This window comes from Alternaria incomplexa (genome assembly GCF_024043165.1).
Source record: "Alternaria incomplexa strain BMP 0042 chromosome Unknown scaffold_15, whole genome shotgun sequence".
Lineage (NCBI taxonomy): Eukaryota > Fungi > Ascomycota > Dothideomycetes > Pleosporales > Pleosporaceae > Alternaria > Alternaria incomplexa.
The window spans coordinates 112,437-128,417 of NW_026249864.1; the positions used below are offsets into that span (position 1 = coordinate 112,437).

Here is a 15,981-nt window from a genome sequence, read left to right on the forward strand (position 1 = left end):
CTCATTGCGAGGGTGACTGATATACAAGTCAGTGCTGCAGGTCGTTCTGCCTGCCAGCATGGCGACTATTGCTTTCAGAGTCCATTTCGGTCTCGATCTTGCGGATAATGCGAGCGGGATTGCCAGCGACGACTGTAAACTCTGGGACGCTCTTCGTAACGACGCTTCCTGCGCCTACGACGCTGCCTCTACCAATCACAACACCAGGCAGTATGCAAACATTGCCACCGATCCAGCAGTCTTCGCCAACGTGGATCTCCTTGCCCAACTCAGGCCCGCTAAGGCCGTTCCGGATGGCTGGGTCGAGAGGATGAGTAGCTGAGTAGAAGTTGACGTTCGGACCGACGAGTGTGCGTGCGCCAATAGTAGTAAGACAGGTGTCGAGGAAGACGGCGTGGAAGTTGACGAAGACATGTTTGCCCAAACGCACATTATATCCATAGTCCATAGTAACCGGTGGGTTAATCCATGGTTCAGCCTCGAACAGCTTGGCGTCTTCTTCTGTTGTAGGTGCTGGTGGTGGAAGAGGGGTTTCGTCTTGGATGATGCTAGGCAAAGTATAAGGACGTCTCTCGACAAGCAATCGAGCAGCCACACATACTCTCGAAACAGTTGGACTAGCCTGCGACGCGGTACATCACCGGCATCGTTGAAGCGTCTGCAAGCTTGCCTGCATCGTGCGCGCTCTGCTGTCAGCTCAGGCGTCATGGCACGGTAGAGCTCGCCGCAGAGCATACGCTGCTTGTTCTGCGAGATGTCCATGGCTGGCATGCAGGAAGCTGGCTGCCCGGCGCATGCTACCGAGGCCGGTGTGCCGGTTGTGAAGGAGTACAGGTCGCGGGAGCTATGCGCGGGGCGCCAAGGCCCTCGGCTGTTCCCGAGGCCAGCCGGTCCTGGATAGTCGCTCACGCCTTGCTATTGTTCGGCCTCCGCAAGCCATGCGATCGGGGTTGTGCAGCAGGGCCCCTTCTTCTGCGCCTTGGTAGAACCATGTCTTGAACTCCATCGTCCATCCCGTCCTCGCCCCCCGAGCTCCCCGTACTTGACCTCTACCTGCCTGCCATCATCATGGCTCCGAACGGCTCGCTATCCCCCGGTGTCGATATTCTCCCGCCCAACGGAAATGCATCACGCGAGCTTGAGACCTCAACTGTGGCGGCTAGGAGCCAGCATGCCATCGCGCCCGAGTTCTTTCCCCACGGCAAGCGCTCGCTTTGTGGCATCGCTGTGCGTGCTTTCTGCTTGGGATGCGCCATGGCTCTCGGCGTGGTCGGTACTGCTCTGCTAGCATACAACGGCAATCATCTATGGCGGCCTTTCATGTTTCTCAGCGCGCTGTCCATGTTCCACTTCCTCGAGTTTTACACGACGGCCGCGTACAACACCCCGGTCGCGTACATCTCCTCGTTCCTCCTCACCAACGGCGACCAATACCGACAAGCCCATACCATGGCCTTCATCGAGACTCTGGTGACTTCGTCTTTCTTTCCCGATTACCAATCGACAATCCACCCGCCGTGGGTCATCGCGCTGGGCATAAGCATGGTCGTGGTGGGACAAGCTGTGCGCAGCACAGCGATGATGCAGGCGGGTACCAACTTTAACCACCAAGTGCAGTCGCGTAAGAGCGATGGGCACGAATTGGTGACCCATGGACTGTACCGCTACTTCCGTCACCCCTCGTACTTCGGTTTCTTCTGGTGGGGCATCGGCACACAGGTCATGCTGGGTAACGCTGTCTGCTTCTTGGGATACACAGGCGTGCTGTGGTATTTTTTCATGACACGCATTTCACGTAAGCCTTACACACCCATGGCCCCAGTCAAGCTGCTCACCCATCCTAGACGAAGAAAAACATCTAATCGAGTTCTTCGGCGAAGAGTACAAGGTGTACAGGGCAAGAACTCGTGTCTGGATACCCTTCATGTAAGCGTCAACTGTGCAGCTTCCGGACAGTTTGGTCGTGCCAGCTAAGTAAAATGAATCTCATAATGCTACGCTTCACTTCACATCCGAGTCACTTTCCGTCTGGATATATGCAACCTGTGAAGCTCTTTCGTGTTCATTTGCAAGCCAAGAGACGTGTCTGAGCATACGCAAATGAGCTTGTGTCATATTGACGGACTATCTGCATTTTCTTCACCATCTGCCGCTTGTCTCCTCGGCTCAAAGCGACTACACAATCATGCTTTAATGCCGCACTGCTGGTAGGAGCTCCCTGCTCGACAGTAATAGCCGTATGGCCAGCTTGCGTCGCTATATTGGCAATATATCGAGGTGGAGTGCAAGTATTCTCACTTGCACAGCATTCAGCTTCGTCTTCATCACTGCCGTCTCATTGGCTGTAGGCTACCGCCAGGAACGGCAACCGCGTGTGGGCGCTCAGACTGTTTTTGTCTCTTGCTCTGTAACCCGACGTCCCCCCAACGGTTGCCCACGCCAACGCAGCACGTCTTGTCTCATGCCTGGCGAGCCCCATCCACGTCCTCGTATACGTAACAGCGAGGACAAACTCTACCAATCCTGCCTCGACGCCTGCATCGAGGGTATCGCGAATATAACGGTGAACAAGCGGATTGGTGGTACGTGCAGACTCTCTCACCTGCTCACGCGCCCTGCTTCACTAACCTTTCCCCAGCGACATCCACTCCGAGCAACACCGTCAACATCAAAATCACTGCGCACGAGGGCAGTGATCTTGTAAGAAAGTCTGCTCCGGCTGCGCTCTCCCTTATATCGCCACCTGTATCGCCCACGCGAGAGGAAGTCGTACGACACACCAGTCCACCTCCACTGTCGTCTTCAGCCATAACCATGGATCGCTCGAGGTACATGAGCGCACCGCCGGCTGCCTCGTCCGGTTGGGCATCTGGTGATGCACGCAGCAATCTCGCTGTTCAACCTGCAGCTTATGCTGGCAAGTTGAAGCTCAAGAAGAACGCCGTCAAGATCGTCGGGGCTGCGGGACCAATTCCTACGACCCCGTCGCGATTCGCACCGCCCGCCCCGTCAGTGACATCATCGCCAGCTCCAGGCTCAGTCAAGACCATGCCCCAGGCTGTTGAAGGGTACGCATTACTACTTAATCCTTGGACTCCACTAATGTGCGTACAGACCAGCGAACGCCAGTACCTCTAGAGCGTCCAAGCCCGGTCCCCTTCACAAAGAGGGCGCAGCACTTGCTTTGACTGCTCCTACATCGAAAGTGGTTCCGTCCACCAAGGAGGTCGTGAGAGCTACAACTGATGCCATGGACGAAGAATCCGCAATGGATGCACTTTACGCTCGCCTTAATAGCAAAACCATTCTGGGGCCTCGCACACCCGTAGGTCCCACGGTAGCAAGACCTGGCCAAACTGCATTCTCGTTTGGTGCACGTCTTGCTGAGGCCAAGGCAGATAAGATCAAGACGGATAATTCAGAGGCTGAGAAGGGAGGCATCCAGAAGTCTCCCGGTAGCAAGACCGCAGAACCGAGACAAGACAAGCTAGAGAGTGAGTACATGCGTAAGGCGACTGAGTACATCCAGGCGCTTCCGAACAGCACGGGAAACACGGCATATCTCGTCAAGGCCATGTCAAGGAAGCTCCACGACTCATACACGTCAACCACCAAGGTAGATGCTGGAAGCAACGAAGCTCTCAAGGCACGTCTAGCATTCGCAGTCGCCAACTATCTCAATAAGATATTGAAGAAGCGCCCGGAGTCACGTACAGCCGACTCAATCAAACAAACGCTTGGGGATATGGATGGAGATTTTCTCCGGCTGTGTGCCAAGCTCGTGGACGAGGGGTACGTCTCCTTGGAGACACTGACTGAAGTATCTGGTATCGTCGCCGCCATGCGTGATGTTCTGCCCAAGCCAGAGCAACCTACCACCACGTCGGTGGAAGCGCCTTTGACGCCAGCACGTTCTGTTGCGATGGGCTCTGAGAACAGCAAGCCCATGTCCAAGGACCCAGTGGATAGCATGCAGGGATGGCCGACCCAGGAGAAGCGCGAGAATCGTAAGTCCTTTTCCGTGCAGACAGAAATTTAGACTGACAAGACATAGCCGCTGCACATCGTACGTGCATCTTGAAGGGTGTTGGGGGGATTACCAGTATCAACCAGTTGCAGGCTCTTGTATGGGGTGGCAAGCTTGAGTCCATTTCCATGCCAGAGCCGGGCTCCTCGAACGCTCTTGTCAAGTTTCTTACACCCGAGGCATGCGACAAGTATCACAAGGACACTGCAAACGGAATCGAGATAGTGGGCGAGATGAAGAAAGCAGTTGTCTTCGTGGAGAAGGCTGAGGGACCAAACTCTATCAACGATGTCATCCGCAACTGCATCGATGGCGAAGCGTCACGCTGCGTGCGAGCTATCGGCACTAACGAGCACAACGAAGCGGCTCTTATGAAGCTCGCTCGGGGCAAGAGCGTTAGCAAGCGCGACGTTGATCGTATCAAGAGCGGAAAGACCGCCCGTGGTGTAAGTAACATGTGCGGACCCATGTCTGTATAACACTGACACGGTCACTCTAGCATTCGTACGTCGAGTTCCGCTTTGCAAACATCTACAACGCTCTCAACTTCAAGCGCGAACTCGTGGATAGTGAGGACTGGGAACATTGCACCATTGGCTATGCACCCGACCCGTGTGAGCTAGCTAAGGGTGTTCACTACAAGGATGCGAATGAGAAATAGAGCTGCATTGGTATACTCGACCAGACCATGTGCATTATGCTAGGCGAGGAGCACGGGCTTGAAGAGGTGGGCGAAACCCATTGTGTCTGCATACGAAGACTTTTGATGGGAGTGAATGCTCGAGTGCGGGAAAACAAAACGTGGGGTGAGTCGGGACATGTACCAAGTGCGATCGTGACGGCTTGAAGTCACTGAAAGCTGTGTTTGGTGTTCGCACTACTTCATCTTGCACGTGCAATAATTAGTCAAGGTGATAGCACAAGTGGAAATCCTAGGTGTACTTTGCTTTGCTCATGTACGTGCTATTGTGACACGAGTGCAACACCGCTCGTGCAAGAAGGAAAGATCAAACAACTTGCCAAAAGTCATGGGAGCATACTTGAAAGACTCAAGCCCCGCTTCACAATCACAGCACCAGGCAGTGGATAAGTACACTAATACACAAAAGAAGAATTACAATACCCCCCCTACCTAGAACTCTGAGAAGCCCAAACGCCTCGCTGCCCTCCCATGGTGTTTCTGATTACTGTCATCTGTTCTCGCTTGCCGTCAAAAGGGGCTGCCCGGCTTCGCAGTCTTAGCGGTTGACGGCTGTGAAAGCTGCATCTGTCATGTCGGTATCACCGTTGTGCGGTGGAGGGGGCGCAGCGTCGGTCGCGGGCGGGCGCTGCTCATCGTAAGCCGGGTCGAAGTAGGCGCGCTGAGGGGGTGGCTGCTGTTGCGGCTGCTGTGCGTGCAGCGGCGGGAGCGCGTGCAGGGGAGGAAGTGTAGGAGGTGCGCCGTTGACAGCGGTGTGTGGACTGGTCGTCGTGGCAGCGCCAATGGCACCGAAGTAGCTGTTCTGGGGCCGTCCCGACGGGTCTGGTGTACTCTGCGCACTGCTCATAGGGTTGATGGCATGCGGCAGGGGGCCCAGTCCCAGTCGGCCCTCGGCGCTGCCACCAAGAGGAGGCGTGCCCTTCCTGTTGTGGCTCCTTTTGCTCCTCAAGGGCTTATCGGTTGGGGTGGGCGGTGGGCTGCTGCTGCGATCGCTGTCGTCGACATTGTACTCCATGTGCTTGTTCAGCTGCTCGAGCAGGAACGCGCGCTCGAGGCGCATCTTCTGGATGCCGCGGTTCAGGCGTGTGATGCGCAGGCGCGTGCCGTCGTTGTTCTCTTCAATGTCGGTTATGCGGCGGCGGAGGTCGATGCATTTGCGGTAGTAGGCGCCTTCGACCGAAGGAGGGAGGTCTTTGGAGGAGACGGCGCGGGTCGCTGGTAGCTTGTTAGTGCACTGCGTCGTGGCCGCCTACGTGTGGTTTGCGACGCGCTTGAGCGCGACGGGAGTGCCTACGGGCTGGTGGCATCTTCGCGCCTTGTGGTGTTGTTGGGACGTGGACGATAGTACGTGCTGTGCGCCTGGAGATGATGCCGTATTGCAGTGTGTTTGGGTTCAGTGTGTTTGGATTTAGTGCGGTGATGTGGGTTTGCTGGTCACAGTCGGCGTTGCTGGTAGCTATGGTCTTGAGCTTGGTCTGTGGGGCCCGGGCTGGTTCCGAATAGTCTCATCTTGTGACATTCTTGGCGCGCTGTACAATTTGAACACTCATTTGACGAATTCCACTTCGGTCCTGCCGTCAACCTTATGTATGATAGACTACGTTGCTGTCCCTCTGCTCTAGGGTATACTCCCTGCAAGGTCCCTCGTGTTGCACCTTTGTGGTTATACGAGGTCACACGTGCAACGTAGAATATCTGAGTTGCTTCATGTAAAGAACGCGCAGTCAGAAGACCCAAAGATCTGGCTGTGACAAAAGGCGTACATCAGCTAGTATAATGCCTATATTAGTCCTGAAAGTTGAGCGAAAGAACGGGGAAAAAAGACCGCAAAGTCATTTTATCATCCTTGAGAACATGTACGAGTGATCAGACATGGACAAAATGTGAGGCGGATACCATGACGAAAGTTGGGTTATGTATTGTACAGAATGCTGTCAATTTGGGGTTCTCTTCTATGTTTTCATGATCTATAGAAAAGTGCACCAAACAGTGAGCGATAAGTAACGGAGAAAGAGTCCCCTTCACAGCTAATCTATAGCGTGACACTCGAGTAGCAAAGGTACAGTGACTGGGCAATATTGAAAATTGAAGAACGAGGAGCATGCGATGCTAGATGGAGGGGCAGACGGGTGAAATGCTTGCACTAGTACTAAAGTATCTGAACTTCCAATTATTCCATACATACGATAACAGTATGGTTACATGGGAATCCTTCAATACTGCAGGTCAACTGCACTGTTGCTGCTGCCGCGCCTGGCCGAATGGAAAGCTTTTCGAAAGACATCCGTGGCTGTGCAGACATCGTTTCGCTTTAGGCTCGCACGAAATGCCAGTGGGGCTTGCCTACGGGTATTTTGCCTGCTACCTCATGTGCTTTTGTTGATATAAATGACATAGAATGCTTCCCTCTGTCAATCCCCTGCCGCTTTTTGTATAGTCGCAACCATATCGCGTCGGCGTTGCTGTGACCCAGCGCTCCGCGTACGTCGTCTCTCGCTAGCACCGGGTCTAGCATGTCCAGCATTTCTTCGAAGCGCTCATCCCGCATCGTTACGTTTTTCGCAATGGCGCATAGCAAGGCGGTCAGACTATTCCAGATCATCCGTGTAGGCGTATCAACGTACAGCTCCATTGGTGAAAAGTCGGCCGTAGGCTGCGAGTCCACGGCGAGCCTCGTCAGGCCAGTCCCGATAGCCTTGATCTCTAGCGACATCGGTTGGAAGCTGCCTTTCCTATTGCAGTCGTCGTTCTGTCTAGTGCGTTCGTAGACCTTCCTGGTAATGTTCCATGCATCATCGATCCTAGTTCGCATGAAATCTTTTCCGTGTTCACACATCAATGCTACAATATCGAGCGCGTTTGATACCACGTATGCTTCCGGATCTTGTAGACGAGGTAGTAATACAGGCCAGAGCGTATTAATGAGGGGCAGGAGTGAGTTCTCGTGTTCTGCAATAGCAGGTATAGTGGTACGAAGGAGGGACAGAAGCGAGTTCCGGAGGTTAGGCGACATGGTGGTGAGATAGTGCTGTGTCAAATCGGAGATTTTGAGGAGAATAGCAAAGGCACGTGGGGCGGGAGGGGAAGACTCCTCGGTGTGCGGGGGAGGCGGGCGACCGTTCTCCTCGTCCGTGCTATTGGAGTCGGTATCTTCTGGAGTCTTTCCGACTTTCCAGGGCTTTCGTGGGAGTGCCTCCCTTGACGCTTGCTTCTCTTCCTCTTCCCGCTCTTGTGTCTCTACCTCGAACTTTTGAATTGCTTCGATGACATCGTTCATGACGACCGTTCTCTTCAGATGCACATGTTCCTCTTTCTTATTGTCGGCTGACACGGCAAGTTGTGGTGCTTTGACACCTTGTTCCGTCATGCCTTTCAAGACGTTGAAAAGCAGCTCCACAAGCTTAGGATAGCCATGATATCTCTCCAAGGCGTTGAAAATACTATCCACCAAGTCATCTAGGTAAGGTAGGAGAGGTGGGCCACAAAGCCTTATCATCATGAGTAGGACTTGTGGTGCTTGAGGCGACACATCGCCATATGCCAACTTTAGGCCAATTGCGTTGACAATGTAATCGACATTACTGACAACAAGCTCCCCTGCGTCCTTGTATCCCGAGGCCCCTGCTACGATATTGAGACAAATCAGGGCGTGTTCGCGTAGTGCGCTGTTGGAACTGCCAAGATAATGCAGCACCGGATAAAGTACTTCACTCAACTCAGGGCGAAACTCAGTCTTGTACCGCTTCGCCTGCAAAGCTACCGTCTCGAGCGCTAATGCATATAAATGCCAATGGCTGTTGGTGTCCACAGTTCGCTGGTTAAGCAATGACAGAGAATGCGAGTACAAGTCATCCAAGACTTCCTCCCTCGGGTTTGGCGTTCCCAGATTCATGAAATCATCGACAGATGGATTGACTGATGCCATGTCTCTTACTAGATTGACTGAGAGCCAGAAGCTCGCCAAGCGCATCTCGGGCGCCCCAAGATCGACGGAATTGGTCAGGCCCTGAGCAATAGCCAACGCAGAGTTGGATCGCGCAAGTTCTTGAACTAATACTTTAAACCCCTTCATCATGTCTTCCTGGCCTTTGAATTGCATGCTGATTAGTGGGAAAGAAGACGACTCTGTCGAGCTAAATACCAGCGTACGACCAGCGACGAGACTGGTGTTGCGGTCGTTTATTTCTTCGAGCCCCCTGCCATGGATAAACACTGCAGACACGCCATCCCGAAGACTATCGGCCAGACGCTCATCTAGAATCATTGGATCTTCATCGAACAGGCGAAGCGAGACTGATATCTGATGTACGATTTTATGGCGGGTACGGTCGTCTTTTGATCGCATCAATCTAGGCAAGGCGACGATCCAACCATGCAAACTTTCGCGCAAAAGTTCGGAGAGATTCTGGTCTGCTGATAACAGTCTTTTGAGTTTGTCCTCAGTGGTGTCGGCCGGGGTCTCATGGCCTGCCAGATCGACCATGGTTTCGATCGCCATGCTTGTGCAAAGAGACAGTGATGTACGACAATCCCTTACGATGCAAAGACACAGATTCAAGAGCGCTTGCCGTACCTCTTGCTTATCATGATCCCTCAATCTGAAGATATTGGCAAGCGCAATCTTCATCTGGGTTGCAGTTGCTTGTAGCCAAGCGAGTGATCGAGATATTGTGGTGCATCCGCCAGACTCATCCGACAGTAGTGTCTCGGGCAAATCTTTGGTCTGGGCATCGCCAAGTAAACGGACAAGAAGTGATGCAAGAACTTCCAAGCCTTGCTCAACAACGCGAAAGCCGGGTCGAACACTGCTATGGGGAGTCAATACTTTAGCCAAAGACGAGACTATCCTGGGCAGAAAGCTGGCAAGAGCATCGTCATCGCCAATCGCGCCGACAGTTTGTTTGAGGGCGCAAGTGGACTGCAGCTTGACGGTGTTCGAGTTGCTATCTGTGAGACGTTCGAGCATGACTAGTACAGCCTCGCCCAAGGCAGGTATGTTAGCCGCAGCCGTCATGGCCTCTTTGCCCTGCTTGGTACGAGACGTCGCACTCATCAACTCGGATGTGCACCCGAGAGCGAGCGACTGTAGCTCCTCTGAGGTGGCCGAGATGCCATTCTCGGCGGATGAAGGTTTGGCGAGAAAGGTGAAGAGGATGAGGAGTTGTCCAGAGAGCGCAGGCTCAAGGCCACCTCCCCAGTTAGCAGATAGCAAGGTCGAGATGCATTCCAGGCAGAGCTCTAGCGCTCTAACTGGGACGTGTCGGGAATTCCGCAGTACCTGAGATAGAGAGACGAAAGCGTACTCAGTGAGTTTAGCGTCCAGGAGACCAGGTGTGGAGGTGATGGATTGGAGGTTAGTGAGCAGACGGGTGAGGGCGTGGATCAGCTCCCTCGGAGCGCTTGGGCTCTGCGAGAGAGTGGCCGTGGCTTGTAGGACTTGGACACACGGCTGCTTCAACTGAGAGAGAGGGGTCAGCGCACGTGGGGAGGTCTGGGCAGACAGCGTACCTGCAGGAAGGTGTGTTGGCGCTCCATGTGACATGGCCAGATGCGCGTCAAGGCCAAGGGGCTGGTAGTGTCGGAGAGTGCGTGTGTTCGGGCTGGGGCGTACAGGAGTGGTGGGCGGTGGTGGTGGAGCACGGTCCCGACAGGCGGACGTCAGTCGCGTAGTTAGCGCGTCGCGGCTCAGAAAGTCGGACCACAAGCACGTTGGCCTCAACATCGCCGCCCCATGCCCATCACCGCGCTGCTACTCGACGACCCCACTGCCGCGCGCAACCGCAGCCACAGCCGACACACACTACCTCGTCTCTGCACGCCGCTGCCCACGCGCAGCCACGCGACATGGCACCGCGCAGTAGGCGCAGCGCGGCCGCCGCGCCCGAGGCGGTGCAAGACGAGCAGGAGCAGGAGCAGGAGCAGGAGCAAGAGCAGGAGCAGGAGCAGGAGCAAGAGCTGGAGCTGGAACGCGGCGACGAGGCACGCGAGGGCCTGAAGAAGCTCACGTTCAAGCAACCGCTTGTTGGCCGGCCCGGCAAACAGATTGGCGTCAACGACCTGTTGACGCGACTCAAGGCGCTGCTCGACGAACTGCGCACCATAGACCAGGAAGAGGCACACCGCGACTCGCTCATGCCCGTCGCCGAGTCGCTGGCCCACCACAGTCTCGTGCAGCACAAGGACAACGGCGTCCGCGCGTGGACCCTGTGCTGCATCGTCGACATGCTGAAGCTGTTTGCGCCCGATGCGCCCTACCCGGCCTCGAAGCTCAAGGACATCTTCTCCGTCATCATCCTCAAGCTGCTGCCGCTCCTCGCCGAGCCCGCGCACCCCTACAACAGCCAGCACATGTACATCCTCCGCTCGCTCGCCGAATGGAAGAGCATCCTCCTCATCAACGAGATCCCGGGCTCCCATCACCTCACCGCCGCCCTCTTCACCACCTGCTTCGACGTCCTGTCTGCCTCGTCCAGCGGCCAAGAGCTGAGCAAGAACGTCGAGCACAACATGACCGAGATCCTCTCCACCATCATAGACGAGGCCCCGGCAGTCACGCACGACGTGGTCGACGTTGTCGTCGCCCAGTTTCTCTGGGCCGATCCCTTCACCCTTGCCGCCTCAGCCAGGGCCAACAAGAGCCTGCACATCGACGCCAAGCAATCAACGCTGCGGCGCAAAGAGGCACCGCCCGCCTACAACATGGCTAAGAATGTCTGCAACGCTTTCCCAGAGAAGATGGCTCGCCTCATCGGCAACTATTTCAGCTCAGTCATTGTCGACTTCACCAACTCGGGGAGCACATACAAGCCCCACTCCAAGGACCAAGGTGCCGACGACCTTCGTCGCGGCCCCTCAGAGGACGATATCAATGAGGCACATAAAGCACACCGGCTATTGCGCGAGCTATGGAAATGCTGTCCTGGCGTGCTTCAGGAGATCGTCCCGCATCTACAGGACGAGCTCGCCACGGAGAATGTGCAGCTCCGTCAGCTTGCTACCGAAACATTCGGCGACATGATATCAGGCATTGGTGCAGCTGGCCCACCTCCTCTGCCCGACATGGACCCAGTGGCCTATCCTTCACAGAGCCTGTCGCGCGCAGACTCGGCGCGACCCTTCGACTATCTCACCACGCCAGTCTCCATCAACTCGTTCCCCACGCAATACCCTGTGGCCTATCATTCTTTCCTCCAGCGTAAGAACGACAAGTCTGCCATCATACGCGCCGCTTGGACCACCGGAATCGGTCGCATATTGATGACATCCGCGGGTGGTATTGGTCTCGATCTCGAAGAAGAACAGAAGCTGCTCAAGTACTTTAGTGAATGCTTGATTGATAGCGACGAGAAGGTGCGTCTAGCCGCCGTCAAAGCGATTGCGCACTTTGACTTCATCGACATCGTTCGCAAGCTCGGTAGCAACGGCAGTATGGCGGAAGCAGGGTCCATTCTCTCCAATCTTGCCGATCGCGTAAAGGACAAGAAAAACGTCATCCATTCCGAGTCTATGAGACTCCTCGGCAAGATATGGGGTGTAGCTGCTGGTGCCATCGCTGAGGGCGATGACAGCATCAAGGCTCTGCTCGGCCCAATTCCATCCCGTATTCTCGAAGCTTGCTACGTGAACGACCTCGAAATCAACGTGCAGGTCGATCTCGCGCTATACGACTCGCTGCTTCCGCTTGCTTATCCACCCGTGAAAGCAAAAGCACCGCCAGCTGGGAACTCCCAAACCGGAAAAGACAGCCAGACAAACAACGACCCGGGTTACACAGAAGCAGGCCTGGATAAGATGCGAACCGAAAGACTGCTCGTACTCGTCAACGGGCTGGAGGCGAAAGCCAAGAAGGTCTTTTTCGCGAAACAAGGGAACCAGGGTCCCGGTGCTAGGTACATGGAGCACTTTCTAAAACTATGCGAAGACTACAATGGTGGCGTCACAGAAAAGGGTGAGAAGGATGTCAAGACAAATCTGGAGGGCCTCATCACCTACTACGCGAAGACACTTCCCGATCCAACCCGCGTTAGGGACGATTTATGGAAATTTGCCAAAGCCCACGATCGCCGTACCTATGCTCTCATCCGGTTCTGCGTGGATCCAGCGAGTGACTACCGCCGGGTTGTTAGGTCCATCAAGGAGCTAAGAAAGAGGATTGAGGAGGGGCCAGGCTCTTCAGTGCTCGATACCTTGACACCACTTCTCTACCGCGTTAGCCTACTGTGCTACAACAAAAGCCATGTACCAGCTGTCATCGAGTATACTCGCACCAACGACAAGGGCCTTGGTGCCACTGCTCACGAGTTGCTGAAAGAAATCTCCACGAAACACCCCAAGGTTTTCTCCACCCACGTAAAGGATCTCTGTAAAACACTTGAAAGTGAGGCACCTACAGCAACGAAACCCAACCCTCCTGGTGCAGTAGACGATCTCAAAGCCTGTGCTGCATTTGCACAGAAGTTCCCCACGGACATACCAATGAACGGAAAGGACAGCCTAAAGTTGGTACAAAGCTTTCTCAACTTTGCCTTCTACGGTACACCTCCGCAAGCGGCAAAGCATGCAATCACCATCATTATGAACAGTGATGACAAGAAGGAGATGCATGCGAAGGAAATTCTCACGAAGAGCATCAAAGGCTTCCAGTACGCTGGGGCTCACTGGCTTAGCAAATTAGCTGCGCTGAGTCAACTAGTATTACTAGCGCAGCAAGATTGCGAAGATGATATGGATGCCATCGTTGAGATTGCTATCAAGGAGGTTCTCCAGAAACCACATGTGATGCTAGCCGACGCAGATATCGAGTGGATGGATATACCGGATGACGAAATCCAAGGCAGGTCGTGGGCGATCAAGATTCTAGTGAACCGGCTACGCTCCTTGCCGTCTGATGCCAACTTCAACGATGCTGCAGAAGACACGTATAGGCTACTGAACCGCTACGTGAAAGACAGCGGGGAAGGCTCGGCGGATGGCAACACCCCAGCAGGACACAAATCGCGCCAGCGGCTTCTTGCAGCCAATTCCTTACTCAAACTCTCATGCAACAAGCGCCTAGATGCTTTCTTGAGCCCCGCTGACTTTGTTCAACTCGCTCTCATTACACATGACCCTTGTGCGCAGGTGCGTCAGAGCTTTGCTAACAAGTTGATGAAATATCTTGGTCAGGGCCGGTTGCCGCCACGATTCTATACCATCCTCTTCTTCCTCGCACATGAGCCTGAAAAGACCATCAAGAACAGCACCATGACCTGGATTCGAGCACGCCGCGCTGCTTTTTCTGCACGAAAGGAGACAATATTGGAGACCGTATTCGCTCGGTTATTGAGCTTGCTTGCTCACCACCCCGACTTCGACACAGAAGACGAGACACTAAAGCTTATGGCAGAGTACATCTTGTATTACCTCAAATGTATCGCAACTGAGGAGAACCTGTCGCTTATCTTTCATGTCGCTCAACGCGTCAAGGGCGTAGCAGACGGCATTGCACCATCACGCCAGGCTGATGAGAATCTTTACATCTTGTCAGATCTAGCGCAGGCTCTGATTCGTTCGTGGGAAGAGCAGAACAACTGGACAATGCAATCATGGCCAGGGAAAACGAAATTACCCTCCGGTATCTTCCGGCCTCTTGAGAGTCACGATCGGGCGCAAGAGATTGCCAAGAAGACATGGATTGGGGAAGACCTCGTCGACGAACTTGATGTACTCGTGCGAAAAGCTATTCGAAGCAAGAAGCGTAAGGCCTCAGATGGTATGGAGAAGCCACGTAAGAAGATCAAGGGCGACCGATCTATCAAGAATAAGAAGGCCAAGACTGAGCGACCCGTTAAGACACCGAAGAAGAAGAGGAGAGCTGGTGACGATGATGGTGCGAGCGATGTTGAGGGCGGTGTTCCGCCATCTAGTGGACCACGAAGAAAGAGCGATCGACGGAGCATTGCACACAAGAGCTATGTTGAGGTATCAAGCGATGAAGAAGGCGCAGGAGGTGTTGCTGAAGATATCCAAGAAGAAGCTGAAGAAGAAGCTGAAGAAGAGAGCGATGCATCGGATGCAGAACAAGAAGACAAATCTACTCCTGCTGCGGAAGTAGATGTGGCTATGAACGACGCAGAAGTAGCGGCTGAGAAAGAGCACGGAGATAAAGCAGAAGACTCTGAACTTTCAGACCCAGGATCGTCTTCAGAGCCCGAGCCCGAGCCCGAGCCCGAACCTGCGCCAGCAAAAAGAACACGCGGAAAGGGTGCTGCTAACACGAACGGCGTTAATTCATTACCAGTCATCCAAAAACGCAAAGCTGCCAATCTGATCAAAGAAGCCACACCGCCCAAGTCCGCGAGGAGCACGACTAGAACCAAAGCAAACAAAGACAAGGTCAATGGCGCTGCTGCGACCTCCTCACCCACTTCTGCCACCAATGGTACTGTCCGACGCAGCGGCCGCGCTCGTGGCTGAGGTAGTGAATTATTCTTTCAAAGTTCTTTCGGTTGTTTCGAATACACCTGGGTACAATGTGTATAGTTACAACCACACAATACGGATTAGATTCTTTACATTGTACCGTAGCTTCAGCCTTGTAGGCTTCTTTCCTAAGAGTCAGTTAAGGGTCCCGTTTAGCGGCGTTTTTGAGAAATGGGTGATTTCTTATCCAAGGACAGTTTTGCTCAGGGCGCTCGCGGCGCCTTCCGGCTGCTTTGTCTTTTCATACCTCGTGCATGCCTGTCACTCGCTTTTACCACAACACATGGGAAAGTAAAGTGCGATCTCACGCTGGTCTTTATGCTTTCCATCTTTATCAGAGGAATTCCTATCTTTTTACGTTAGCGATGCGACATGAGCATCTGGAAGTTCGTGCTTAGTGTAGGATAGAACCATGTATACGACTGCTTGTTCAGCCCCAGCGTGCTCCTGTTGCCATGGTCTATCTTCTGGTCTAAACCAAAATTACATCGAAACGATCTTGAGATTCATCACCATGTGATTTGCTCCAAGTACCCAGAATGGTCGCATTCGCTACAAGAGTATGTTGGACCTGCAGGACCTGATTGTTGAGGTTTACTGGCCCAGTAGCAACATCGCAATTTATGGATCTTGACCCCCTTTCCCCGACTTCTAACTGTAATGACAATAAGCCCCTTCGATTGACAGCGTCTCCGTGCATCCAACCAAGACCAAGGGATCGCGTGACTATCCCCAAAGCGCCTAGCAAAGTTCGGATATCTCGCATCGCGATTACGGTATGAGACCCAATTGG

The 15,981-nt window shown here is 54.0% G+C and overlaps 5 protein-coding genes across 5 annotated transcripts; 3 read left to right on the forward strand and 2 right to left on the reverse strand.

The window, feature by feature from the left end:
- Positions 1 to 28: 28 nt before the first annotated feature.
- Positions 29 to 762, reverse strand: J4E90_009099 (uncharacterized protein; the record flags this gene model as incomplete). The annotated part of the gene is made up of 2 exons (XM_051438620.1): positions 29 to 548; positions 602 to 762. The coding sequence occupies 2 exons, from the start codon at positions 760 to 762 to the stop codon at positions 29 to 31; spliced, it is 681 nt and encodes a 226-aa protein (XP_051287283.1).
- Positions 763 to 1,068: 306 nt separating this feature from the next.
- On the forward strand, positions 1,069 to 1,930 carry J4E90_009100 (uncharacterized protein; the record flags this gene model as incomplete). Its single annotated transcript, XM_051438621.1, has 2 exons — positions 1,069 to 1,729; positions 1,845 to 1,930. The coding sequence occupies 2 exons, from the start codon at positions 1,069 to 1,071 to the stop codon at positions 1,928 to 1,930; spliced, it is 747 nt and encodes a 248-aa protein (XP_051287284.1).
- Positions 1,931 to 2,814: 884 nt separating this feature from the next.
- On the forward strand, positions 2,815 to 4,688 carry J4E90_009101 (uncharacterized protein; the record flags this gene model as incomplete). The annotated part of the gene is made up of 4 exons (XM_051438622.1): positions 2,815 to 3,068; positions 3,115 to 4,007; positions 4,055 to 4,473; positions 4,527 to 4,688. The coding sequence occupies 4 exons, from the start codon at positions 2,815 to 2,817 to the stop codon at positions 4,686 to 4,688; spliced, it is 1,728 nt and encodes a 575-aa protein (XP_051287285.1).
- Positions 4,689 to 5,265: 577 nt separating this feature from the next.
- J4E90_009102 (uncharacterized protein) lies at positions 5,266 to 10,262 on the reverse strand (the record flags this gene model as incomplete). The annotated part of the gene is made up of 4 exons (XM_051438623.1): positions 5,266 to 5,942; positions 6,022 to 6,202; positions 7,213 to 10,185; positions 10,236 to 10,262. The coding sequence occupies 4 exons, from the start codon at positions 10,260 to 10,262 to the stop codon at positions 5,266 to 5,268; spliced, it is 3,858 nt and encodes a 1,285-aa protein (XP_051287286.1).
- Positions 10,263 to 10,571: 309 nt separating this feature from the next.
- On the forward strand, positions 10,572 to 15,182 carry J4E90_009103 (uncharacterized protein; the record flags this gene model as incomplete). The annotated part of the gene is made up of 1 exon (XM_051438624.1): positions 10,572 to 15,182. The coding sequence occupies one exon, from the start codon at positions 10,572 to 10,574 to the stop codon at positions 15,180 to 15,182; it is 4,611 nt and encodes a 1,536-aa protein (XP_051287287.1).
- Positions 15,183 to 15,981: the final 799 nt, after the last annotated feature.